General features: G+C 41.1%; 1 protein-coding gene across 1 annotated transcript; it reads right to left on the bottom strand.

The window, feature by feature from the left end:
- Positions 1 to 1,940: 1,940 nt before the first annotated feature.
- On the bottom strand, positions 1,941 to 27,796 carry SLC10A6 (solute carrier family 10 member 6). Its single transcript, XM_003811251.5, has 6 exons — positions 27,151 to 27,796; positions 11,770 to 11,888; positions 10,253 to 10,341; positions 6,568 to 6,743; positions 4,010 to 4,167; positions 1,941 to 2,493 (listed from the first exon to the last, which is right to left on the bottom strand). The coding sequence occupies exons 1-6, from the start codon at positions 27,525 to 27,527 to the stop codon at positions 2,279 to 2,281; spliced, it is 1,134 nt and encodes a 377-aa protein (XP_003811299.1). The 5' UTR covers positions 27,528 to 27,796; the 3' UTR covers positions 1,941 to 2,278.

Here is a 27,796-nt window from a genome sequence, read left to right on the forward strand (position 1 = left end):
AATATGCTAACATTTGGCAGAGATCAGAGCAAAAAAAAAACATTCTTAATAAGATTAATAAGCTGAATATATTAAAAAAATAAAACTATTGCAAAAGACATAGAGTAACAAAAGATAAAAGAGTAGGTAAAATGTTGACAAAACATAGGACACATTGTCACTTATCATTATGGTTCAAAATCTATACATCAAAAAGGAAAAGATACAATAGAAAAGCAGGCAAAGGACATAAGTTGGCAAGTGATTGTGAAAAATGCTTTAGTTCATTCAGTTTTTAAATGAAATTTTGTTTTTTGTTTTTTGTTTTTTTTTGAGATGGAGTTTCGCTCTGTTGCCCAGGCTGGAGTGCAGTGGCATGATCTCGGCTCACTGCAACCTCCGCCTCCTGGGTTCACGCCATTCTCCTGCCTCAGCCTCCAGAGTAGCTGGGACTACAGGCGCCCGCCACCACACCAGGCTAATTTCTTGTATTTTTAGTAGAGACAGGATTTCACTGTGTTAGCCAGGATGGTCTCGATCTTCTGACCTCGTGATCCACCCGCCTCGGCCTCCCAAAGTGCTGGGATTACAGGCGTGAGCCACCGCGCCCAGCCTAAATGAAATTTTAAATGAGATGTTTTAACCAATCAAAATTGATCATTTTGACTGGTGAGACTGTGGGAAACCAGGCCCTCTCAGGCACTGCTGTATGACGTTGCCAGATAGCAATCTGTCATACATTTCGGTAAGCAATTGGCTTGGAAATTCAAGTCACAGGAAGTGAGCCTACAGAAATACTTGCACCTAAAGGCAAAAGTGTTTGTAACAGCACTGTAATACTGTTAAGCTGAAAGCTATCTAAGTGTCCATGAATAAGGAGTGGTTAAATAAATTACAGTCCTTCCACACAATAGAATACTTCCACATCACTACTATACTAAAGAATGAGGTAGGTCAACACAGACTGACACTCAAAGATGTTCCATAATGTGTCATCAAGTGACTTACAAAACAATATATTGAATGATCTCAAGGTTCTTAAAATGATACAGTTTACATACACAGCTTAGAAGGATACACATGGGTCTTTCTTTTTTTTTTTTTTTTTGAGTCAGAGTCTTACTCTGTCACCCAGGCTGGAGTGCAGTGGCATGATCTCAGCTCACTGCAACCTCTGCCTCCTGGGTTCAAGTGATTCTTCTGCCACAGCCTCCCAAGTAGCTGGGATTACAGGTGCATGCCACCATGACTGGCTAATTTTTGTATTTTTAGTAGAGATGGGGTTTCACCATGTTGGCCAGACTGGTCTTGAACTCCTGACCTCAGGTGATCTGCCCACCTCAGCCTCCCAAAGTGCTGGGATTACAGGCATAAGCCACTGTGCCCAACCATATGTGTCAATCTTTAGAAAGTGAAAATACAGGGCATTCCATTTTTAACCTTATGTGTGTTTTAAATTCTTTCCAAGCTTGTGTTACATCTATAATCAAAATGATTTTCAATTTCTTAAAAATAATAATCATTTGAGAAAACTGCCCCATTTATTATAAGAGCTATTTGTTCTCCTCTCAGTGCACCTGAGGACCTGCCCAGAGTCAAGAAGTCACATAGGTCTGCGTCACCCTGCAGTATGAGGTGACATCTCCTCTACTTAGAGTTCTAACTCTTGTTCAATTAAAATCCACAACGTGGCTGGGCGCAGTGGCTCACGCCTGTAATCCCAGCACTTTGGGAGGCTGAGGCGGGCAGATCACTTGAGACAAGGAGTTCGAAACCAGACTGGCCAACATGGTGAAACCCCATCTCTACTAAAATACAAAATATTAGCCAGGCATGGTGGCACGCACCTGTGATCCCCAGCTACGTGGGAGGCTGAGGCAAGGGAATCACTTGAACCCAGGAGGCGGAGGTTGTGGTGAGCCGAGATTGTGCCACTGCACTCCAGCCTGGGCAACAGAGCAAGACTCTGTCTCAAAAAAAAAAAATCCACAACATAAGGATAAGTTCCCCTAATGAAGGATTTTACCTACTGCCAGGTACTATTTGCTGCATGGGAAGACAAGAACATACAAGGCAGCTCATTGATACGTTATGTTAACCCCCAGAAGAAACTCCCTGAAATGGGAATCTCCAAAAGTGATCCCATCACAATTCACAATCCACATGAAAATATAAATATTCCAACATTGAACACTTAAATATTCACACTGGCCCTACCAACAAGATTCATGTGTCAGCTGCACACTGTCTTTACTGGCCACTGAAAAAGAAGGGGGCCAGTCCAGCCAGCAAGTCCCTGCTATTCACATGAAGTGATGTGGCCAACTGGCTCGAGAGCCCTGTGGCAATCCATTGGCCCTGGTGGCCCAGGAGTGATGGCACCTTCTTCATTCACCTCCAAGAAGGCATTGGTCTCTCTGGAAGAAGTCGATTTCCTCGTATGGCAGACTTCTGTACAACCTGAGTTCTTTTTTCCATGTTTGTTCTTCAATCTCCTCTTGTACGTCTGATATGCTAGGTGTTAAAACATACAAGTATTAACAATCACTTTAACAAAGAGTCTAATTTGGTGACACTGTACACTTGTCAATCCTTCAGGTGTTTGTTTGGGTGGCATCATGTATGTAGAAACACCCAGGGAAAAGAAGGGGGAAAGAGAGAAAGCTATGGAACAGAAGGATTCAGTGTATCAGAATGGCTCTTTTGTCTGGATGAACCATTTGTGATTGAGGCTCATTCATCAGGTTGCTGACAGCTTACACACTCATATATTCATTCATTCATTCATTCATTCATTCACTCATTCAGCTAGTCAGCTGGCAAATACTACGAGTGCTTACTAGAAGTAGGACACTCTCCTGGGTTCTGGGCTAGAGCTGGGAATGAGCCAGAAATGATGCTTCCTTCAGTCTCTCCATGAGAAGGAAAGAAAACTTGGGACTGAGACCAAGAGTTTGACTCTAATAGGATTTCTCTTATCTGTTGGGGAAATTAAGCCCCAGGTATTCCTGATATTGTTATATTGATTGTTATATCTGTAATCAGTATATAATAATAACAATCAGCAATCAGTATATAATCAGTTCTATCAGTAATCATTGAGTCTTACTCAGACCCAATTCCCTAACAGCAGCAAAAATTTACCATGGCCCAAGATTAAAATATATATGTGTATGTGAACATATATATATATTTTTTCTTTTTCGACTTTTAGATCCATGTGCATGTTTGTTTCCTGGGTATATTGTGTGATGCTGAAGTTTGGGAAACAAATGATCTTATCACCCAGGTAGTGAGCACAGTACCCAACAGTTTGTTTTTCAACCTTCGCCCGCTCCTTCCCTCTTCTAGTAGTCCCCAGTTTCTATTATTGCCATCTTTATGTCCATGAGCACCCAATGTTTAGCTCCCACTTATAAGTGAGGTATTTGGTTTTCTGTTCTTGCATTATATATATTTTTAAATTTACCCTCTGTGAACAAACATAATAAAAGACTCCAAAGTAATGTATATTTGGCTGCAATCACATGTGCATACACATATATATTTCAATATTTGTATATGTGTAATATTTCATATTTGAAAAACATTTCACAGCCATTCAGCACAGGTCTTAGTCACAGAAACATTGAAATAACTTGGCATTTGGGAGACCTCAAGGCTTTTAATGAGACCTAACAAATCAACGCTTAAGTGCAGCAAATGTCACTTTGGAGCTCAATGTTTGCTCATAGAGATCTTGTCTTAACAAGTTACGAAGTCTAAGTTCTGATAGTGGATTCACTTTTGTGAAGTATATTTGTTTATAATTATAAGCTCATTTTCAGATGGCTTTTTATATTTTTCTGTGAAACTCCCACTTGTGCGCCAAACTATCCTGTCTATGCGCCTTATCGTCCCCAGAAATGTCAGGCTTTCAAAAAGTGTATCACAGGGGCAGCACATGCAAGTTTGGATTGAAAAAAAAGTTGGTAAGTTGGGGTGAACAATTTCCCGTCAGTTATTTCCTACCCAATGGGTGTTCACCCACCTGCAACAATAAGAAATCCATCTATCAGCTGGAAGAGTCCATAGGCCAGTGGGAAACTCAACATCTGGACCAAGTGCTCAGCAGTGAAAGATAACTGGAGCATGGTGATGCACATCTGAATATTCTGAGCTCCAGTTTCTAAGGAAATTGTCCTGCACCTACCGAAAATAAAATGTTTCAAGAGTAACGCACTAGCAATAAGAACTATTCTAATATTTTCTCATATGCATCATAACAGTTAGAAGCTATGACCTCAGGCCACTGAAAATGTGTACTCATTCCATAGTTATTTGCTGAGTGCCTACTCTGCAGGTGGTCTTCTGAGAGGCACGGTGGAGTGAGGCTTTGCAAACCCTGCCCTAGGCATCTGAGTAAAAAGACAAGATAAACACACAGGAGAGGTTCAGCAACAACACAAGACAAAGTATGGCCAAAGGCCATGCAGATGTAGAAATTTAGAAAATGGCAGAAGGGGTGAGAGAAGGCTTCACAGAGGAGTGGGATTTAAGGATGGAAAAAAATAGAAGAAGCTTTTGATGAGGGGGAAATATTATAAAAATTAAAGTTCCAGGGAGAGGTGTGAGTGTGGCCTGTTCAGCAGGCATTGCATATACTGTAAGCCAATCTGCAGAGAGGAGAGGACTGGAGGAGACAAGAATGGAAAGTTGAGTTAGAGATATGATGCAGGACATGGTGGCTCATGCCTGGAATCCCAGCACTGAGAGGCAGAAGCAGGAAGATTGCTTGAGCCAGGAATTCAACACGACCCTGGGCAACAGAGTAAGACCCTGTCTCTACAAAAAGAAAAACATATATATATTTTTGAAAGACATATGAAACAATATAAACTAACCAACACTTAAAAACAAATAAACAAGGCCAGGCACAGTGGCTCACGCCTGTAATCTCAGCACTTTGAGAGACCAAGGTGGGTGGATCACCTGAGGTCAGGAGTTCGAGACCAGCCTGGCCAACATGGTGAAACCCTGTCCCTACCAAAAATACAAAAATTAGCCTGGCGTGGTGGCACACGCTCCTGTAATCCCAGCTACTTGGGAGGCTGAGGCACAAGAATCACTTGAATCCAGGAGGCAGAGGTTGTACTCCAGCCTGGGCAACAGAGGTCTCAATAAATAAATAAATAAATAAACACAAAAACCCTGAATAAAGACCAAATTCCTAAAATGATTATCTTTGGTGAAAGAGTTTGGTAATAATTTTTCTTTTTGCTTTCTACTTTTCTATATTTTATTGGTTTTCTGGTTGCATAAAATGAAGTAAACCTCATTTGAAAAGACAAAGGAGGGAATAGAGGGAAGACCTGGGCAGGATGTTGAGGGCTGAGTTAAGCAGTTTCACGTCTCCAATTTATAAAGGGAGTCTACAGGGTTTTATACATGGAAGTGAGGAGATAAAAGAGGTGTTTCAGAAAACAAACAAGCACCTATGTGCAAGATGGACTGGAATGGGGAGGTAACAAGGGTGTGTAATGAGGGGGTGAAAATGCTGTCAATGGTACAGGGCAAGCTCTGTGTTCATACTTTATTTCTACTTACTCCATTGCTTGCTACACTTGCCTCAAACCACCCTCACTTCTTTGAGACTTTTGTCAAAAACTCGATATGATTAAGCTACAAAGCTGGAACTCACACCTGCACCATTCATGAGCCAAATCTCAGTCCTGGGCTTTGTCAGGCTATCAGGTATGAAAAAGATGGGATTGTGGACTACATCTTGCCATAGGAGTACTTTCTGTCCAGAGCCAATTGCATTTCAACCACTCAACAGACTGTGTTCCTAATTGTTAAATTTGGAAACAAACCCAGGTCCAAATCCTAACTCCACAATTTTCTAGCTCTATGAACTTGGTCAAGTCACTTAATTTCTCTGAAGGGTCTGCTCATCAGTAGAATGAGGGTAGTGATAGGATCTACTTCTCAAGCTTGTAGTAAGAAGTAAATGAGATAGATGGGGTAAAGCTTTACCGGGTGCTTAGTACAACCCTAAATGTTCCCCAAGTGGATTAGAAGTAGCATAAAGCCAATTAAAAATTCCCAACTTTCACCTTTGGAATTCAACTGCATAGTTTACTCTTCTTTAGTAATTTTTTTCTGCTTTTAAAAGTAGTACATACTTATTGAAAAGCTTCAAAAATATACCAAGGAAATACTAAAGAACTAAAATTATCCTTAATTTCGCTACTCAAAATTAAACATTGTTACCATATGGTGTATTTCTTCCAGTATATTTTGATGCGTAGAATTCTTTTTGCTTTCTTCTACAAAGTGGGAATCAAATACATGTCGTTTTCTATTCTTTTTTAACTTAAATTTATCTCTTCCTATCAATTTGGCCTTTGCTTTAATTTACATAAAGAATTACCACAATATTTTCCATGAATTGCCATGAATGACCCTCTTTTATGCTTAGTTATCCTGTCCATTCCACTATGTAAGTCAAAACTCTTCATGTCTCCTGACACATGCAGCAAAGCCTACCAGTGGCAGTGTGTTAAATTTACCTTCCTCAAAAAAAGTTTATGGATAGTTTAACTATACCTTTGCCAAGATTGGTGGGTAAAAAGTGCCAGCAGAAAACCCGTGACATGGCCAATCAAAGGAAAGATGAAACTGATGGTCAGAAGGGTGATGTCTGAATTCCAAGATCCTTTCGCCAGGACCACACCAGCAACTGCGACCACCAGAAGGAGGACCCCACCAACAATGGCCCCAATCTGAAGCAAACAATAAAATAAGTGAATATAAACTCAGGGTTTTTTGCTCTATGATACAAAGTCCTTCAAGGTTGTAAAATGCTTGGGATCTAGAAATTTTAGAACAAAGAAGGGACTTAGAGATGACTGAATACAATTTCATTTAGTAGATGAGAAATCTGAGTTCCAAAGTGGTCAAGTAACTTGCCTATGCTAGAAATTGGTGGAGTTTGACACAAATCTAAGTCTCGCTTTAGCATATCTACCTTTCTCTTCAAGTAGAAGATTTTGCCAAAAGGATTGGGTAGTAGAGTTCTATTGTGGGTATAACAAAAGTGTAAAATGAATGGAATCTGACAATGAGCTTCCAACACCCCTGCACACACCTCTATGACCCTCTGCTTGTGACCTCCAGTCTGACGTCTGCCCTGCCTGACCATCTGCCTCCCCTCCCACCGCCCCTTCAACCACCAGCAGCTGCCTGCTGCTTTGATCCCTGTCCTTCTCCCCTCCAAATAAAATTTACCCATTCTTCATTGGACAATCTGAGCTAATACTCATGATCACATGAGAAATACTGATGGAGACCTCTATCCTCTCCCAAATGGATACTGTCTCTTCCTTTGTTGTTTAACAAGAACAGAAACAAAAGCCAACAATAACAAAATTTTGAATAGTTTGAGATTTAGATAAAATAGGAAGAAAGCATAGCCTAGGGTATTTTGGGAAAATCAGGATCTTGGCAAGCTCCTGTTCATATCATGTAGACAGTAAACTGTGTACCTAGTTACAGTGTTAACCTTGATTTGAAATGATTCAGGATGTGAAGGAGGATGGTCGTAGGAAACTAGAGAAGACAACAAACAAACAGAATGACCCAATATACCATGAATGTATTCTGGGGGTCATTTTTACTGTTCAAATACAGAGACAGACTAGACCCCTGCCTAAGAAAAAGATGCTAAGACAAGAAAGCCTCTTGGTCAGGCATGGTGGCTCATGTCTGTAATCCCAGAAATTTGGGAGGCGGAGGTGGGCGGATCACCTGAGGTCAGGAGTTCAAGACCATCCAGCCAACATGGCAAAATCCTGTCTCTACTAAAAAATACAAAAATTAGCCAGGCGTGGTGACACATGCCTGTAATCCCAGCTACTCAAGAGGCTGAGGCAGGAGAATTACTTGAACCCAGGAGGTGGAGGTTGCAGTGAGCCAAGATTGCGCCACTGCACTCCAGCCTGGGTGACAGAGCAAGACTCCGTTTAAAAAAAAAATGAAAGAAAGAAAGCCTCTGAATGTAACATCCCCTCTTCCTCTCTCTACCAAAGATTTCAAAGTTTAATATCCACCAAGAGCAAATGGGGAACACTTAAGTTTGTTCAGAAAATGTGTCAGATCTAAAATTAAAATGGAACTAAGAACAGGGAATGAAGATATACTAAAATAATGATTACATTAGCCTAGTTTTTTTTTCTACTAAGGTAGTCTAGAATATTTATGCATATTATTAAATGTTTTGCCATAAATCCTATGAAATACCCAAAAGAAAAGAGTTTTAAATCTGCTCGTTACAGAAAATAAAACTGACATGTAAAAAAATGTATCTGGTTTCTCCATTGACACTGATGGACTGATAGAGGAGCCGGAAAACTCCAAAAGCATTATTTTTGTTATTGTTGTTGTTGTTAAATGCCCTTTTAAGAAAAATAATCAAAGATAGAGTACTTGAAAAGCAAGAAGTTTCCATGATCATTTCCCTCCTCTTGTTTTGTAAACAAAATCATAACCACCACACTGGAAATTTTCTCCTACTGAAATAACAATAATAAATGTGGAAATGGGGCCAGGCACAGTGGCTCATGCCTGTGATCCCAACACTTTGGGAGGCCAAGGCCAGAGGATCCCTTGAGGCCAGGAGTTGCAAACCAGCCTGGGTAACATAGCAAGACCCTGTCTCTAAAAAAAATATCTTTTTATTAGCAGGGCAGGATGGTGCATGCCTGTAGTGCTAGCTACCTCAGAGCTTGAGATGGGAGCATCATTTGAGCCTAGGAGATCAAGGTTGCAGTGAGCTATGATCGTGTCATTGCACTCCAGCCTGAGTGACAGAGCGAGACCCTATCTCAAAAACTTAATTAATTTTTAAAAATAAATGTGGAAAAGATGGGACTTTATTCCATGAGTACAGCTAAAAAAGGAGAGTGAAAATCAGGTGTGCACTATTGATGTTAAAGTCATCCATATGCAATACAAATGTACTATACTAAGCCATCCTCCAGCTCTCTGTGCCCAGCTGATTTTCTGCTTAGCAAGCCCTCTCCTCTCATTCTCCATCGCACTGAAGGAATGGTGGGAATGGTTTGGCCTTGTGCATAACTGGGAAAACAGTGTCCATTAGCACAGGCATATAGAGTGGCAATGTTCTGTGAGGTAGAGCCAAACGGCAAAAGCTTAAACCAAGCCAAACCATAAACCAGAAAACAAAATTAACTGAGATTTACTACCTGAAACTCTAAATAACCCCAAATGTTTATTTCTTTATAAATGTAAAATATAACTGAAACATTTTTAAAATCTTCATGAAAGCCACACATATTACAACCTTCTATCTGCTAAAGTGATACATAATCAGAAAAAAAATGGAAAGCACCCTAGGAGACTCACACCATTGTTAAGAATGCCTCCTCTTTATGTTTTGTTGTTTTGTTTCATTTTTTAGAGATGGGGTCTAAAAAATGTGATCCAGCCTGTGATCCAGGCTCAAGTGCAATGGCACGATAATGGCTCACTGTAGCCTCAACCTCCTGGCCTCAAGCAATCCTCCCACCTCAGCCTGCCAAAGTTCTGGGATTACAGATGTGAGCCACTGCACCTGGCCTCTTGAATTATTTTTAAAAGCCATTTAACAAAGACATTTGCTTGTTTCTCCAGCAGACAAAGGGCAGGACTGCAAAGACAAGAGGAGGTAGAAAGTTCTAGTCACCATCATTCCATAGCTAGACTCCTCAGTGCTTCCTGGATGATTTCATTTAAACAGTCTTATTCATGTAGTCAGCAGCCCTTGCTCATGTGTACAAACAACAGCTTTGGCTGTGACCCCAGGAATGCTTCTGCAAGACAGCCCTTCCTCCTACTCTTCCAAGAAACCAGCCATATTACTAAACACTGGGGCTCCCTTTCATGCTTACTTGAACAGCTTCTGCCTCAAGAGCACCTGTGTGAAGCCTTGTTTATGGATGGGCCTGGGCTCTTCTGTCCACACACAGGCTTTAGCTTTCCTGACACTAAATCAATAGTTGCTTATTTTCCAGGGCATCATAAGCCTCAGGGTACAGAACTATGGGAGTGGCAAAGCAAGGCTTACAGGGTGGAGGAAATATGATCCCTGGATCCAAAACCACAGGACGTGTAAGAAGAATTTCTGGGTGTGGGGCCGTACTCAACAAGCTCACTTGTCCCAGCCACTGCTCACTTCTGTGTTTCAGGCCCCTGAGTCTGAGGACGTGCCAACAGTGGCCATGAAGTCACTCACCTTGAGAATGATTTTGGATTGTTTTGGCCATCTGTAATTCACACAGACACCAAAGGCCACAGGAATGGTCAGGCACACAAGGGTAATTCCTAAAGAGAAGAAAAATCCATGAGAGGGTTTTCCCTCTCACCCTGACTGCACAGTACTTCCCAACAACTTCTATTTCAATTAGATAACAGCTTTAAACTGACATTTTCCCATGCCACTTCCCAAATCTGGATAAATGCCTACAATATTGGCTCCAAAGTTATATAAGCTGCTCATAACATTTTGCGTCTTGTGAGTGCCTTTCAGAACATATTATCAAAGCAGAATATATTAAATAACTTACTGATCAGAAAAAAAGTTGCACATAAAATCATGGTTTCTAAATTAAGGTTTCCCTCTAATTTTACAGATTCAGTGGGCTCCCGCTATTGTGAGGACTAAGTGGGTTCATTCATGGTTTTGAACTATGGGCCATGGGTTGTAAGCCTTCAAGGTGTTTACCTGAGACACCAGATTGACACTGAGAGTCTTAAGAATCATAGTGTTGGCCAGGCACGGTGGCTTACGCCTGTAATCCTAGCACTTTGGGAGGCCAAGGTGGGTGGACTGCCTGAGCTCAGGAGTTTGAGACCAACCTGGGCAACACAGTGAAACCCTGTCTCTACTAAAATACCAAAAAAATTAGCCAGGTGTGGTGGCGTGCACCTATAGTCCCAGCTACTCGGGAGGCTGAGGCAGGAGAAGGCAGAAGTTGCAGTGAGCCGAGATTGCACGACTGCACTCCAGCCTGAGTGACAGAGCAAAACTCTGTCTCAAAAAAAAAAAAAAAAAAAAAATAGTGCCTATCATTTTTCCAAAAACTGACCACACTAGAAAAGGCAGATCATTTCACCACATTTCTCTTCTAAGCTTGCTAAACCCACAGAGATCTTTAGGAAAATGGCAGACTTTCATGAGAAATAATATTCAGAAGAGGAGGTAATGAAAGAGATATGGGTGAGACTGTGACATGTAGATGAGTTTTCATAATCAGTAAGAATTATTTACATTCAACCTCCAAGAAAAAGTCAAGGTTCGCAGGCAATGTGAAAGGTGAAGTCACAGGAAGGTCTAATTAGAGCCACTAGATCCAGTTAAACCTTGGAGCATAAAGAGTCCAATTGCTTTATAGTCTAATTACATAAGGGTTTGATTCTTGCTTTTTCAAAGTAAATTATCTGGCTTTCTTTTTTTTTCAAAAATGCACTCTTATAGCGATGAAAGTTTGCACTTTGTAGTCAGATTCCCGGGTTAGAACTCCAGTTCCGTACTTACCAGCTGCATAATCTTGATCAAGTTACTAAACCTCTTGAAGCCTGAAGACCTAGGAGATTGAACTGGTAACAGAATCTATACTGTAGGGTTCTTTAAGGGATTAAATTAAGTACTACCAAAAAAATCCCTGCATAAAGAGTTATATAATTAAGAACAGCTATTATTAGTATCATCACCATTACTGTTAGTCCTCCATTTCCCAGGCCCATACAGACCTATGTTCTGATAAGGAATGGTGAGATTCTGCTGAAGACTCCAGGACCAGGTGTAGAGATAAATGCAGAGTGGCATCATTCCCAGGGCGGCCACGGTGGAACAGGTTGTCATACTGATGCTGAAAGTAAAATTAATACAATGCTTAGGAGGGAGCATTGGACATGAAGAATTTAGTCTTTACCAAAAGCAACTCCTAGGACACAATTTCCTAGAGATTGCATGGACTAAGCTCCTTGGAGCTCATTTCTCTCCCATTGTTTAACAAACGATGGCTATATTTGTGGTCTACAAAGAGATTTCCAGTAGTTCTTGTCATCCATCAATTACCTCATATTTATTTTACTATCTACTTGCCTTAAAATTCTGCTAGGCACTGTAGAATTATTTTCTTATCTAGTTCTTTTTTATTGAAGTATAATCCACAAGCCACAAAATTCATCATTTTGAATTATACAGTTCAGCAGTTTTTAGTATAGTCACAACATTATGCAATAATAGCACCATTTCCAGGATAGTTTCATCACCCCAGAAAGAAACCCCATCCCCATTAGCAGTCACTCCCCAATCCCTCCTTCCCCTAGCCCTTAGCAAGCACAAATCTACTTTCCGTCTTTAAAGGATTACCTGTTCTGGACATTTCATATCAACAGAATCATACATGCAGCCTTTTTTCTGTGTCTAGCTTCTTTCCCTTAGCATAACATTTTCAACGTTTGATAATAGTTTGGCTGGCTGTCCTCTCCAACTCTCATGTTGAAATTTGATTCCCAACGTTGGAGGCGGGGACAAGTGGGAAATATTTCGGTCACAGGGGCAGATCCCTCATGAACAGGCTGGTGCCATTCTCGTGGGATTCACTGAGTTCTCACTCAGTTCTTATGAGCTCTAGTTGTTAAAAAGAGTCTGACACCTCCCTCCCCTCTCTTACCATGTGATGCCTGCTCCTCTTCCCCTTCCACCATGGGTGGGGTCTTCATGAGGCCCTCACCAGACGCAGATGCTGGCACTTTGCTTCTTGTATACAGCCTGCAGACCCTCGAGCCAAATAAACCTGTTTTATTTAGAAATTACCTACCCTCAGGTATTCCTTCATGGCAACACAAATGGGCTAAGACAAGGTTTATCCATGTTTTAACATATATCACAGCTTCATTATTTTTATGTCCTTATTCTATTAATATAGTATATCACATTGATTTTTCTGTATATTGAATCAACCTTGCATTTTGAAATAAATCATATTTGGTCATGGTGTATAATCCTTTATGTTACTAGATTCAGTGTGATAGTATTTTTATTGAAAATTTTTGCATGTATATTCATAAGAAATATTGATCTGCAGTTTTCTTTTCTTGTGATGTCTAGTTCTGGTACCAAGGGGACTGGAAGTGTATTAGGCTGTTTGCATGGCCATAAAGAAATACCTAAGGCTAGGTAATTTATAAAGGAGATTCATAGTTCTGCAGGCTGTACAAGCATGGTTCCAGCATGTGCTCCTGGTAAGGACCTCAGGAAGTTCACAATCATGGTAGAAGGCAAAGGGGAAGGGGGAGCAGGCATCTCACATGGCCAGAGGGGGAGCAAGGGAGAGTGAGAAAGGGGAGGTCCCAGACTTTTAAACAACCAGATCTCATGTGAACTAACTAAGCAAGAACTCACTCATCACCAAGGAGATGGCATTAACCATTCATGAGAGATCCACCCCATGATCCAGTAGCCTCCCACCAGGCCCCATCTCCAATACTGGAATCACATTTCAACATGAGATGTGGAGAGGACAAACACCCAAACCATATCAGCAAGTTAGAATGCCACAAAGCTGACTAAACGCCTGCCCAGTATGAAGTGTTAATAAATATCTGTCAGGAAGAAGTCACCCAAACACCACATGCCATAAGCTCCCCATTGGATAGGGCAGTAACCCCCACAGTCGCTGACCTGCAGACAGAGCAAGTTGGTTAGGGCAAGGGAAGGTACAGAACCACAGAGAAAGGGAACTGATGTGAGATGCTAGACTGAATTAAGAATTCTGTTCCAATCCTGATATCGTGTGATCCTATGATTAGAAACTGTGATTGGGCCAAGCATGGTGGCTCATGCCTGTAATCCCAGCATTTTGGGAGGCCAAGGCGAGCAGATCACCTGAGGTCAGAAGTTCGAGACCAGCCTGGCCAAAATGGTGAAACCCTGTCTCTACTAACAATACAAAAATTAGCTGGGTGTGGTGGCAGGTGCCTGTAATCCCAGCTACTTGGTAGGCTAAGGCAGGAGACTCACTTGGACCCAGGAGGCGGAGGTTGCAGTGAGCCACGATCATGCCACTGCACTCCAGCCTGGGCAACAAAGTGAAACTCCATCTCAAAAAAAAAAGAAGAAAGACAGAAAGATGAAAAGACGAAAGAAAAGAAGAAAAGAAAGAAAAGGAGAAGAAAGAAAGAGAAAGAAAGAAAGAAGAAAGAAAAAGAAAGAAAGAAAGAAAGAAGAAAGAAAGAAAGAAAGAAAGAAAGAAAGAAAGAAAGAAAAAGAAAAGAAAAGGAAGGGATTGAGATTTGAGATTGAAGTAGAGTGATGAGTTAGAGTACAAAGTCAAGATTTCTAGGCTTCAAAATGATGGTGTGATATACAAAAAAGCTGAGTCACTTAGCATCAGTGAGAGGGGTTGTGTTAAATAAGGTAATAGCGGGACATCCAGTCTTTGGTGAACAAACCTGGAAAGATTTCTAAAGACAATTAGTCTGTTTATCTGTGTCATTATTGGGGTTGTCTCTGGCCACCTTGGAAAGTGAAATGTGGGCTTGTGAGCCGGATGAACCAAACCAAAACCAACAGCCATGCTACATAGCTTTACCAGGAAAACAACTGAGACCATCAGAAGGAAGTTGTGGTCTTTGTTCAACAAATCCAGAATGATTTCTACTGGAAAACTGGTTTGTTTATCTCTGTTATTATTGAGGTTAATTGTTTCTAAGTAAAAAGGCTAACACATTTTAAGCTCAACAGATCTTAAGAACTTTTAAGTACATAATGTCTGTGATGGAGGGGGAAGAGTACTTGGTTTGAAGTCCTCAAAAACTGTGTATCGTGATTACTGCTATGGTCTGAATGTGTCCTCCAAAATTCATAGGTTGGAAATCAAATCCCTAAGACAACAGTATTGAGAGGTGGAGCTTCCTGGGAGGTGTTTAGGTCACGATGAATCCACCTTCATGAATGAATTAATGCCATTTTAAGAGGACTCCACCAAGGAAGTTTGTTCCTTTTTGTCCTTCTCTCTTCCATCACATGAGGAGCAAGAAGGACCTCACCAGACAATAGATGCCAGCACCTTCATCTTAGACTTCCCAGCTTCCAGAATGTAAGGGAATAATTTCTCTTCTCTATACATTAACCAGTCTCAGGTATCCTGTACAGCAGCACAAAATGGACTAAGACAATTACTATATTGCTATTACATTATATGAACTAAGTTACTGCCTCACACATTTGTAATTTGTTGCAGGTTTTTTGGGGGTTTTTTTTGTTTTGTTTTTTGAAATGGAGTCCCACTCTGTCGCCCAGGCTGGAGGGCAGTGGCGCAATCTCGGCTCACTGCAACCTCCACCTCCTGGGTTCAAGTGATTCTCCTGCCTCAGCCTCCTGAGTAGCTGGGATTACAGGTGCCCACCACCACACCCAGGTAATTTTTGTATTTTTAGTAGAGACGGGATTTCACCATGTTGGCCAGGCTGTCTCGAACTCCTAACGTCAGGTGATCCACCCACCTCGGCCTCCTAAAGTGCGTGAGCCACCATGCCTGGCCGTAATATACTGTGTTTTTGTATTTTCCATATATATTTTTAGTCTAAATTTATTTAGGGAAAAGCACTTAGTTAAATTAACTGATAGTTAATATTTTATATATTGTAAAGCCTCCTTTGCTCTAAACCAGGGAGCGGAAGAAGAGCCCATGGTGCATGGAGAGAGAGAGAGAGAGACAGAGAGAGAGAGAGAAAGAAAGAAAGAAAGAAAGAAAGAAAGAAAGAAAGAAAGAAAGAAAGAAAGAAAGAAAGAAAGGAGGGAAGGAAGGAAGGAAGGCAGGCAGGCAGGCAGGCAGGTAGGCTGGGATTTGAGAAGCAAGTAAGCAAAACATCATGTTGTACACCATAAATACACATAATTTAACTTGTCAATTAAAAATAAAATTTAAAAAAGAAGTCAGTGGAGAGCTGGGAGGTTATATTTCATGAAAGCTAAGAAAAGAAAGCTCCCAAATGAAGGCTAAAAGCCAATAAAAATCAGGGAGGATGAGAACTGAAGAAATATTCAACCTTACCCCACTTTTTGGTGCCTTCCATCCCAAATCTATTCTTTCCATCTCAGTCTCACTCCCAAATCCCAAGTTAAGGCTGTATTTTGTACCTACCTGAGTGATAGAACCAGTGAAAGAATGCATTAGTAAAATTAGGGGAAAGAAAATAAATGGAAAGAAGATACCCATCAGACCAGTCAAATATTTTATCTTTCAATTTGCTGGAAAAAATTACACAATCTGTTTAAGCATGTACAAACTGTTTATAGACACTGTGCTCATTCTGTGCTCAAGGCACAAATGACTGACAGACTGAGAAGCAGACTGCCCTCCTGCTCTACAAAGGAGAGGGAGGAGGCCCTTCATACGTCAAGGTCTTCTGCATAGACAGAAGGTCCTTCAGCTCTTTATTGGGTCTACAAGTCTTCTGTCACTCTTCCTCCTAATATATATCACCATTGCTTCCAGCCAATTACCCTGTCTATAAAATAATACGTCTATGACTACTTTAACATTTTCTGCCAGAAGAATGTTTATACTCTTGACAAAGCAGCATCTGTTTTACTTCAATGATACTAAAAAGATTCCCTCTGTGCTCTCACTCATTGCTGGTAAAAATGGTACACCACAGAGGGTGTCTGGCAATATCTAGGAAAATTAGCGATCCTGTTTCTAGGATTCTGAATCCATGGCCCTCTGGACATGGTTTTATTGACATTGGCTCATGAATTATACAGATGCTGTACCCTACACAAGTGCTTATGTACCTGTCCATCTGTGCCAGAGTGAGTGGTATGACAGCCAGGTCCTATTTTCCTCTCCATCTCTAGGAGACCTGGCATAGTCTCACGCTGCAGCACACTGGAAGAGCTCGTTAAATACTTACTGAATAAATGTATGAATCAAAGAATGAACCAACGTCAACACACTGGTGCTATGGAAATATTCTCTCTGTCTCCCTCATATGTCATGTATCTCCAGGTGAACATTGGTAAAAATCTTACTGAAATGACCCCTTTATACTTAGTTCAAATGGTAAACAGCCCCATAGCAATCCAGAAAAAGAGATTTTCTATAAAATTATGCTCTTCTGGCAGGGCATGGTGGCTCACACCTGTAATCCCAGCACTTTGGGAGGCCAAGGCGTGCAGATTACCTGAGGTCAGGAGTTCGAGACCAGCTTGGCCAACATGGTGAAACCCCATCTCTACTAAAAATACAAAAATTAGCCGGGCATGGCAGCACATGCCTGTAATCCCAGCTACTCGGGAGGCTGAGGCAGGAGAATTGCTTGAGCCTGGGAGATGGAGGTTGCAGTGAGCCGAGATCGTGCCATTGCACTCCAGCCTGGGTGACACAGCAAGACTCTGTCTCAAAAAAAAAAAAAAAAAAAATTATGCTCTTCCAGGACAAAAGCAAGTAAAATTTTAAGAAGCAAATATTTAGCTGATTGGTGCTCCTTTCAGAAATCCAAACTTAGATAACTTGCAAGTATTTGTGTACATCCTTCTACTCTTTTATTTTTCTTTTAAGCAGTCCATTTATTTCATGATTGTTTGTTAAATCAATAGGATTTTTTTCTTTCATTATTTTTTCTTTTTAGAGGAATCAGACCAGGTGCAGTGCCTCATGCCTGTAATTCCAGCAATTTGGGAGGCTGAATTGGGAGGACTGCTTGAGACCAGGAGTTTAACAACAGCCTGAGCAACATAGAGAGACCCTGGTCTCTACAAAAAAAAAAAAAAAAAGTACAAAAATTAGCTGAATGTGGTGGTACACACCTGTAGTCCCAGCTACTCAGGAGGCTGAGGCAGGAGGATGGCTTGAGCTCAGGAGTCTGAGGCTGCAGTGAGCTATGCTCACACCACAACACTCCAGCTTTGGGGACAGAAGGAGGCCCTGTCTCTAAAAATAAAAAAAGGAACCTTATAATATACCTTACTCCGCAACTTGGTTGCTTTTTTTCCCACTTCATCTATCACAGACATCCTCTCAGACCAATACATTTAAACTTATTCTTTTAAAGAACTGCGAAATATGCCATAATCTAAATATGCCATAATTTCTTCAATCACTTCATTAACCATAGGTCAGTTGCTTTTAGTGTTTTGCCATTATAAATAATGTTATAATAAACACTCTCATACATACTTCACTTGAAATGATTCTTTTCTTTCTGTGAATTCCCAAGGTGGAATTGCTATGTAAAAGTCTGTGTTTTTTGTTTTAATATATACTTTCAGATTACTTTCCAAAAAGATTGCTACATTTCACAATCTTGCCTACACCGGATGTGATCAGTCCCTTCTAATTGTCACGCCAGCATTGAAAAATTGATCTCACTCTTGTTACACTCTTATTTTATTTTATTTTTTTTTTAGCTGGAGTCTCACTCTGTCACCCAGTCTGGAGTGCAGTGGCCTGATCTTGACTCACTGCAAGCTCCGCCTCCCAGGTTCAAGCAATTCTCTCTGTCCCAGCCTCTGGAATAGGTGGGATTACAGGTACCCGCCACCACACCCGGCTAATTTTTTTTTTTTTTAATTTTTAGTAGAGATGGGGTTTTACCATGTTGGCCAAGCTGGTCTCGAACTCCGGACCTCAGGTGATCCACCCACCTTGGCCTCCCAAAGTGTTGGGATTACAGGCGTGAGCCACTGCACTCAGCCGACACTCTGGATTCTATCAGGTTGTGCTTTCTTTCATGTCAACTGGCTTCTTCTGTGTCCTCCTCTCTAAACAATCTTGCTTGTCAGACTTCTTCTTCTCAACTTGTAGGAGTTCTTTTAAAATTAGGGCTCATATTACCATGAATAATACAAGTATTTTTTCCAAGCATGGTGTATATCTTTGACTTTGCTTATGACTTGCCATAATTAACATTTATATAGTCAGAGCTGTTTTTTTAATGGCTTCTGAGTTTCTTATCTTGAAGACCTACCCTGATCCGAGGGCATTCAAATACTGTCTTCTACTTTTTACTTTTATGCTTATATTTTCAACTCACTTAAAATTTATATTTTGCATGGTAACAGGTATGAGACTAATCCATTTTTTCTATTAATATATTGAGATGCAAGTGTGTCAATATAATCTACTAAAATAAACCGTTTTCCACCATACTGAAGTGTCACCATTATCATATATTAAATGCCCAAGTGTACACAAAATATTTTCTGGAAATTCTATTCTAGCTCATTGATAAATAACTTTCTTTTTTCCTGAACAAATACTAGACTAATTACAGTGTTCTCATATATGGTAGGGCAAATACCGCCACATAAATTTCCCTTTTCAAACTTGTCTTAGCAGTTCTTGCTTATATTTTATTCCATATGAAACCCAAAATTATTTTATCCTATTAAGAATGCTTACTTTAAGCAAAGATCTCTTCCTGACTAGTAGGCAATTTAAAAGAAAAAAAGCAGTTTGCCACAGCTCTCAAACCTCTGTATCCACAAAGAGGCTGTTTAGAAAGTTTTTTCCAAATTCTTAGTCTATGATAGTGCTACATTCCTTGACTCTCCATATTACCAAGTCCTGAATGGAATTCCATATTATATCACTTTACTCTTGAACTTCTGGAGAACCAGCACAACATTTCTCTACTGAGAAATGGCTTTGGCTCAAACAGCAGAAAGGTAAGATTCATGATTATGGGAAGCAAAGTGAGATTTATATCCGACTGATTCTATATCCTTGATTACCTATGTGATTGCTTCCATCTTTATACAATTTTCAAGCCCATGGTGATCATGATATTGGTCAAGGATGGCAAGAGGTTATCCTGGTGCTCTGCCAACTGTTACAAATACCAGCAAAGCTGGAAAAGCACACAGTGAATGCCTGTGAGTACAGTGGAAAGTCACGCCTTGTATTTTTAGCCATGAAATTCCAATGTAGCATAAACAGAGGATGTGGCTAAGTAAATCTCTTGACTTTTCATGTATAGGAAAATTTTTGGCAAAATCTAACTTCAGTATAACAAGATTCCACTTGCATTAAGAAGAATAGCATCATCATCTCCAAATTATTACAGAAAATAATGAGACATATTCAGCAAGTCTAGACAAACAGGTAAGTCTTGAACCCTCCCTTAAAGCAGGGAAATTACATATATACACATTACATTAAAATGCAGTGTCAATAACATTTTGCAATTGGAGATTAAGTTATTATACATTGTTTTAATTTCAAAAATCCCATAAAATCAGGAACTCTGACCCTCAAAACTATGAAAGTATACACTTGCTTTCCGACTGAAAGAAATAAAAAATTATCCAGCTAACCAGATGGACATGGAGTGAGCTATAAGATCATACCAACAGATTTGACCCTAGAATAGAGCGTAAGGCCCGATTTTCCATCCCTCAATATGTTACCCTTGTCTGCTGCCTTCCAATAATAATGAATATTTATTGAGCACTATGTGCTAGGTGTTATGTCTCATGCTTTTATATACATTTTCTCTTTTCATCTACATAATAACTCTATGTGTGGGTATTATTTTCATTGTATAGATAAGGAAACTAAAGTACATAGAGACATGGAAGCTTGCATGAAGTCTCATGAATTCAGTCTCCGTTCTGTCTCCAAAGCCTTAAATGCAAAGGACCTTCAGTTTTCCACCAAGACATGTCAGATAGACCTGAACAATTTGAAGTTCTATTTCCAGGTTCTCTACTGAAGGACCAAGAACTTCTTTAAAATCCAAAGGTCAAAGTTGGCCACTGAGCTCCACAGGCTCCAACACCACCAGTGGTCAGAATCCTTTGTCTGCAGCTGAGGTCAGAAATACATCCTTAGGGAAGAATGGACCTCTTGTATATATCAAAAGTTCTCAAACAAAGATAGTGGGAGGCCAGGCGTAAGTGGCCCACACCTGTAATCCCAGCACTTTGGAAACCCTAGGTGGGAGGATTGCTTGAGCCCAGGAGTTCAAGACCAGCCTGGGCAACATAGTGAGACCTCGTCTCTGTAATAAAAAATAAAAAATTAGCTGGGTATGATGGCGCATGCCTATAGTCCCAGCTGCGCTGCTCAGAAGGCTGAGGTGAGAGGATCACTTGACCCCAGAAGGCCAAGACTTCAGTAAGCCATGATTGTACCACTGCACTCCAGTCTGATGACAGAGTCTAAGACCCTGTCTCAAAAAAAAAAAAAAAAAAAAGACAGTGGGAGTTGTCCTGAGTTGCATCAATAAATGGACACCTCTTTTCTTTCTTTCTTTCTTTTTTTTTTTTGAGATGGAGTCTCGCTCTGTCCCTTGCCCAGGCTGGAGTGCAGTGGTGTGATCTCGGCTCACAGCAACCTCTGCCTCCTGGGTCCAAGCATTTCTCCTGCCTCAGTCTCCTGAGTAGCTGGGATTACAGGCATGCATCACCACACCTGGCTAGTTTTGTATTTTTAGTAGAGATGGGGTTTTGCCATGTTGGCCAGGCTGGTCTCGAACTCCTGACCTCAAGTGATCTGCCCACCTCAGCCTCCCAAAGTGCTGGGATTACAGGTGTGAGCCACCACGCCTGGCCTGGACCTCTTTTGAGGGTTGTTTTTGTAAAACACACAGGCAATCGGAAACTGTCATTCACTTATTCACTCATGTTTACCGAGTGCCTAACACTACCCGGCTGGTACTGTGCAAGCAAAGATGAGCAAGCCTTCCAGGAGCTTACAGATATAGTAGGTGAGGCAGACAAGTAGCCCAGCTATTGCAATGCTTTCCAACAGATGATAAGGAAGAGTTGCATAATTCGGATTATGGGGACAGACAAGAGAAACATTTCTGGGCAGTAGTTTCAGGAGAAACTAGGGTAGAGGAAGGGGGATATTTGGACTTCATATTTTGCTTTGCTTTTCCTATAGTCACAAAATACTTAATATTTAACCTCAGATCCACTCCTAAGCACACACTCAAGGGAAATGAAAGCTGAGACTCAACAGCATTATTCACAATTGCCAAAAAGTGGAAATAATTCAATTGTCCATTGATGGATGAATAAAACATGACATATATATTATGATATATCATTATATACAGGGTTAGGGTTAGGCATGCAGCTCCTTGAGCAGGGACTAAAACACAGACCCCAGGACACGATGTTCTTTTGCCTGCCTTATATAATAATAATAATAGTTCATATCACATTTTATGCCAAGTGAGATTCTAAGCATTTTAGAAATATTAACTCATTCAATCCTCTCAACAGCTCATGATGTAGGAATGCTTCTCATTTTAGAAGTGAGGAAACTGGCCGGGCGCGGTGGCTCACACCTGTAATCCCAGCACTTTGGGAGGCCGAGGTGGGCGGATCATGAGGTCAGGAGATCAAGACCATCCTGGCTAACATGGCGAAACCCCATCTCTACTAAAAATACAAAAAATCAGCCGGGCGTGGTGGCAGGTGCCTGTAGTCCCAGCTACTTGGGAGGCTGAGGCAGGAGAATGGTGTGAACCCAGGAGGCAGAGCTTGCAGTGAGCCGAGATCATGCCACTGCACTTCAGCCTGGGTGACAGAGCGAGACTCCGTCTCAAAAAAAATCAAAATAAAAATAAAAAAATAGAAGTAAGGAAACTGAAGCATAGAAAATGTGCATAATCTGCCGAGATGATACAGTCAGTAAGTGATGGGTCTGCTTGCTGTTTCCAGAGCACTTAACTACTACACCGTACTGCCAGATCTTAATTTTCATGTTCTACCCTCAAAGGTAGGAATTCTGTCCATCTCTAGTAGGATATATTGGGGGAAAAAATGCCCCCTATTCTTCACCCCTCCCTTATCCATGTCCGCTGTAATGTGACTTGGAAGCTCAGCCCATCAAGAGGCAAAATCGACTTTCCTAATCCATGAAGCTGGACTGGCCTTGCAGTCTGCATTGGCCAATGGAATGTGGTGGAAGGATGAGGATCTGGTTTAAAGCCAACACTTCAAAAGACCTTTTCTGCTTTGCCTTTCTGAGAACCCTGCTGCTGCCATGTAATCAGGTCTAGGCTAGTCTACTAGAAAATGAGAGATCATGTAGTAAGAGAGCCCAGTTGTCCTGGTTGAAGCCACCTGCATTAGTCCATTTTCATACTGCTGTAAAGAAATACCCAAGCCTGCGTAATTTATAAAGGAAAGGGATTTGATTGACTCACAGTTCCACATGGTTGGGGAGGCCTCAGGAAACTTACAAACATGGTGGAAGGTGAAGGGGAAGCAAGGACCTTCTTCACAAGGCAGCAAGAGAGAGAAGAAGAACAAAGGAGGAACTTCCAAACACTTATAAAACCATCACTCACTATCATTAGAACAGCATGGGGGAAATCAACCCCATGATCCGATCACTTCCCTCCCTTGACACTTGGGGATTACAGGCCCCTCCCTCGACACACGGGAATTACAATTCGAGATGAGAATTGGGTGGGGACACAGAGCCAAACCATATCACCACCCAAGACCAGTCTACATTTAACCAACCCCAAAATATGTAAAAGAACCCAGCCATGATCAGCCAAACTCGGCCCAGAGGCAGGATAATTTTTAAGGCTCTTCATACATATCAGCCAACTGCTTTCTAGGATGGTTATAAGGAAGAACAACATCATGACTGGAGGAGACAGAATAAGGTCAGTTGGCACTGCAGACTGTGGGAACAACATGGGCAAAAGAAAGCTGGAAGAGTGTGAGATATGCTCAGAGAACTATGAGCAGCCCATTTTGACTAAAAACCATTGTTCTTAAGGGGGCTAGTGGAATAAAAGAACCTGGAGAAGTAAAGTAGACTGGCTTAGTAGTTTCTACCAATTTAGTAGGTGTTGAGAAGCCTTTGTATGTATAACATGTTCGTTTTCTCCTCACAGTACCATGCGGGTAATGTTATGATTTCCAGTTACAGAGAAGAGGCCCAAGGTCAGGATTTGAATATAGGCAATCTGGTATCAGAGCCTGCCTTATTCACTTACTGCAAAGCCATAATGGAGAGACTAAAGGTGCAGAGAACAGCACTTTCATTGTTGTGAAAATACAATTAGCCAAGAAAGAAATTGTGAGGGCCTGACCTGAGGAAGTGTTAGTGGAGACCAACAGGAAGCAAGAACTGTGAGCAACACAGCAAGAGGAAGGGCTACAGGGCTTGGCAGTGGATTGAGTGGCCATGGCGAGAATGAGGGTACTCACAGGGCAAGGCTAAGATGACAAGCCCAGGCAACTGCAAGAGGATGGGTGTCGTCAGTCATCTCATTTGCAGAACGCACAAACCGGTTCCAACCAATGGATTCTGAAATGCCTGTGTGGGGTGAACACATGGAGAACTGCAAGTGCACTGCATGAAGCAGGAGTGAAAGCATGAGAAACGTGCTCAAGGTCATCTGCAGGGAGCTAAATCTCCACTTCCTCGTGTGTCAAATGAAGATGTTGTGCTAACCGCTCTTGGATTTTATCCAGCATTAACAGCAGATAAAACTCCTATCAATGACGATCCACTGAGTTTTGCTTAAAACTGATTTTTTGTTGGTATTCAATTATGAAGAAATGTAATTACTTAGATATTGTTTCACATCATACTTGATTTTCACCTATTTGAGTTTCTACTGAAAATTGATTTTATTACTTTTGTACCTATAAGCTTCTAAAAACTAATATTTAGTTTTTGCTTGTTTTTTTAGTTTTGTTGGTAAGACTCAAAATCAAAATTTAGAAAGAAAAGAGGAAAAGTAGCTAATATTTATTGCACAACTACTATGTGCCTGGCACTCTGAATACACACACACAAAAATATATATATTTCCTCCATAAAATATAGTCTTGTGTCAGCCAGGCGCCGTGGCTCACGCCTGTAATCCCAGCACTTTGGGAGGCCGAGACAAGAGGATCACCTGAGGGCAGGAGTTTGAGAACAGCCCGGCCAACATGGCGAAACCCCATCTCTACTAAAAATACAAAAATTAGCCAGGCACGGTGGCGGGTACCTGTATTCCCAGCTACTCAGGAGGCTGAGGCAGGAGAATCACTTGAACCCAGGAGGTGGAGGTTGCAGCGAGCCGAGATCGCACCATTGCACTCCAGCCTGGGCGACAAGAGTGAAACTCCACCCCAAACTATTATCTATATATGTGTGTGTGTGTTTGAGTGTGTGTACATATATATACATATATATACAGTCTTGTGAGAAATAGGTAAATTTAACCCCATTTTGCCAATGATGAGATAAGGCTTAGATAGGTTAAATAATTTGAACAAAGTTAAAGGTGAATTAAAGATAAGAGTTGGCAAAAGAAAGTAAAAGTAGCTTCATCTTTCATAGGTTTCCTGTTCATTGGTGTTTTTATGACAACATTGACTAATAAGAGATTAAGGTAATAAATGTTCTCTTTCCCAGAACACAAGTGTTTGAGAACACTGAAGATTTATGCTGCTATTCAAAACAGAAGATCTAGTTGTGTTGCTAAATGCCATGGGGGAAATGTGCCTAATCTGCAGACTGAAGTAAAACAGATGTGAATTCAAATCTGAGTTCTGCCATACTGGTTTGTAGCATTTGGCAAGCTACTGAACCAATCTGAATCACAATTTTCTCAGCTGTAAAATTCAGAACAATAAAAGGCCATTTACAAGGTTATTACGAGCCCCAAGAAGAAAATAAGCATGAAAGCATCTATCCCATGCCTATGGGGCACTTAATAAATATTAGTTTCCTTTTTCTTTCCAAAAACTTTTAGGTCCTGGAATTTATCTCTGATTTATGAACTTCATGCAAAGAATATCTATCATTTCCCAGTTAAATAATCAACTTTACTGAATTTGAATTAGCAATGTATATTAATGGCTTTTACCATTAAGGTAAAACACAAAAGCAGTGTATATTAGTGGCTTTGTATATGAGTGGCTTTTACCATTAAGGTAAAACACAAAATTCATCAAGTCATTTTTTTTTCAAATCTCTCATAAGTGGGTAAACAAAAACACTGCCTTGGGAAAGTTAGTTCCTATTCTGCATGGTATGAGCCCATTAAAATTTATAGGCGAAATATGTTCCATACGCTAAACATTCAGCACAAGCAGAAAACTGGAAACACATACCTGCAGCTGACTCTCACTGATGTCAACTCCCAGCTCAGTCATTACCTCTGATTCATTCATTCGTGGTAAAGTGAATCTCAACTAAATGACATACACATGAAACAAATACTTAAATTTATAAGCAGTTCTTCCCCAGGGCAGGAGGTGAAACGGCATGTTCATAAGTAAGCAAAGAGTCTCGAGAGACCATTGTTTTTAGCTCTTTTTCCAGTGCTGATCCCTCTACTCTTTCCTCAAATGCTCTTTTTTTTCCCCCATCAAAACATGTAATCCAGAAAAGCATGTGACTAATTCATCCTCATTAAAGTGTAAATAAGGGACAAGGCTTAATGTCTCCCAGAGGTATTTATCTACACCATAATTGGGAATAAGGTCACTGGCTTAAAGGGAAGGAATGCAAATCTAGTGATGATGTTAACCATCTGCAAAGCAACAAGAAAGAACAATTTTAGTCCTGAGAGCCTTCGCATTGCTCCTGAAGTCAAATCGACAAGCCATCTCAGCACTTAAAGCTGGATATGGCCACCAGACACACCTAAAGCTCCTTTATCCAGTCCTCTAAAGTGCTTCTTTCCTAAAGTAGGTGCTCAGGCATCACTGACTGGAGCTACAGGAGTCTCATTCTGACTATGCCACTGACACAACCACGACGGCTGCTACCAAACCACAATCGTTAGCTTCTTGGGATTCTTGGCTTAAGTCCTAGGAGTTGCTAAAGAGGCCAGTGTAGGTAAGAATGAGCTCAAGCTTAGGAAGGGCCACTGGGTGAGGTGCAGACCTGCCTCCACTATCACACAGGAAACACATCCCACTGCTCAGAACAGTAGCCAATAAAGCAAATGATGATCAGCAAAGTAACTTTTGAGCACTGAAAGGAAAGCCCACCCATGGCTGAACAAGTCTCTGTGATATTTGTAACATTTCCCACTAGAATCTCTACCAAAAGATTGGAAGAGTGTTTAACACAAGAGTTTCAGTTATTCCCCCTAGGCAGGATAAGAGACAGACTGCTGAGCTTCCCTGGGGTTACTTACCTGAGATCCATATCTCCATCAACCCAGAAGGTGAAAATGTTAGAGATGGTGCCCCCCGGGCAGCAGCCCATGATGAGAACAGCAATAGCTTGGACTGGCTTCAGAGAAAAGCTAATGGCCAGGAGATAAGCTGTAAAAGGCATGAGCCCAAACTGGCAGAGCAGTCCCACAGCAATGCCCCAGGGTCTCCTGATGAGCGACCACAGCTTCCGGATCTCCACGGAGCATCCCAAAGAGAACATGAGCAGCCCCATCATCACAGTGGACACCACTGTGAAAACGAGCTCCAGGTTTCCATGCACCTCCAGTCCCACTGGCAGCTCCTCCTCTGAACTGTTGGCAGGGCAGGCTGAGCTGCTGGAACAATTGGCTCTCATCTCCTCATCTCCTTAAGGCAGCATTACAAATGAACATCGGCAACAATGGCTGGGCAGGTCTATCCTGCCACATTTTGTAATAGTGCAACGAAGTCACACATGGAGAATCTTTCCAATAACTGTTGGCCAGCAAGGTGATTCATCCTAATCTGATCAATTTTTTCACAAGTGGCATTATAAAAGTAATTATCACGGGCATGAAACATATAATAAACTGTGGTAAGTAAGGCTTTCCACTTCTGTTCTTACTCACCACTGAATATGTATGT

Source organism: Pan paniscus, chromosome 3, assembly GCF_029289425.2.
Source record: "Pan paniscus chromosome 3, NHGRI_mPanPan1-v2.0_pri, whole genome shotgun sequence".
Lineage (NCBI taxonomy): Eukaryota > Metazoa > Chordata > Mammalia > Primates > Hominidae > Pan > Pan paniscus.

Coding starts and splice junctions, on each gene's coding strand:
- SLC10A6 (XM_003811251.5), bottom strand. CDS start 27,527: ATGAGAGCCAATTGTTCCAGCAGCTCAGCCTGCCCTGCCAACAGTTCA. Junction 11,889..27,150: donor GATGGAGATATGGATCTCAG/GTAAGTAACCCC, acceptor TTTTACTTTCAG/CATCAGTATGACAACCTGTT. Junction 6,744..10,252: donor AATCCAAAATCATTCTCAAG/GTGAGTGACTTC, acceptor TGTTTGCTTCAG/ATTGGGGCCATTGTTGGTGG.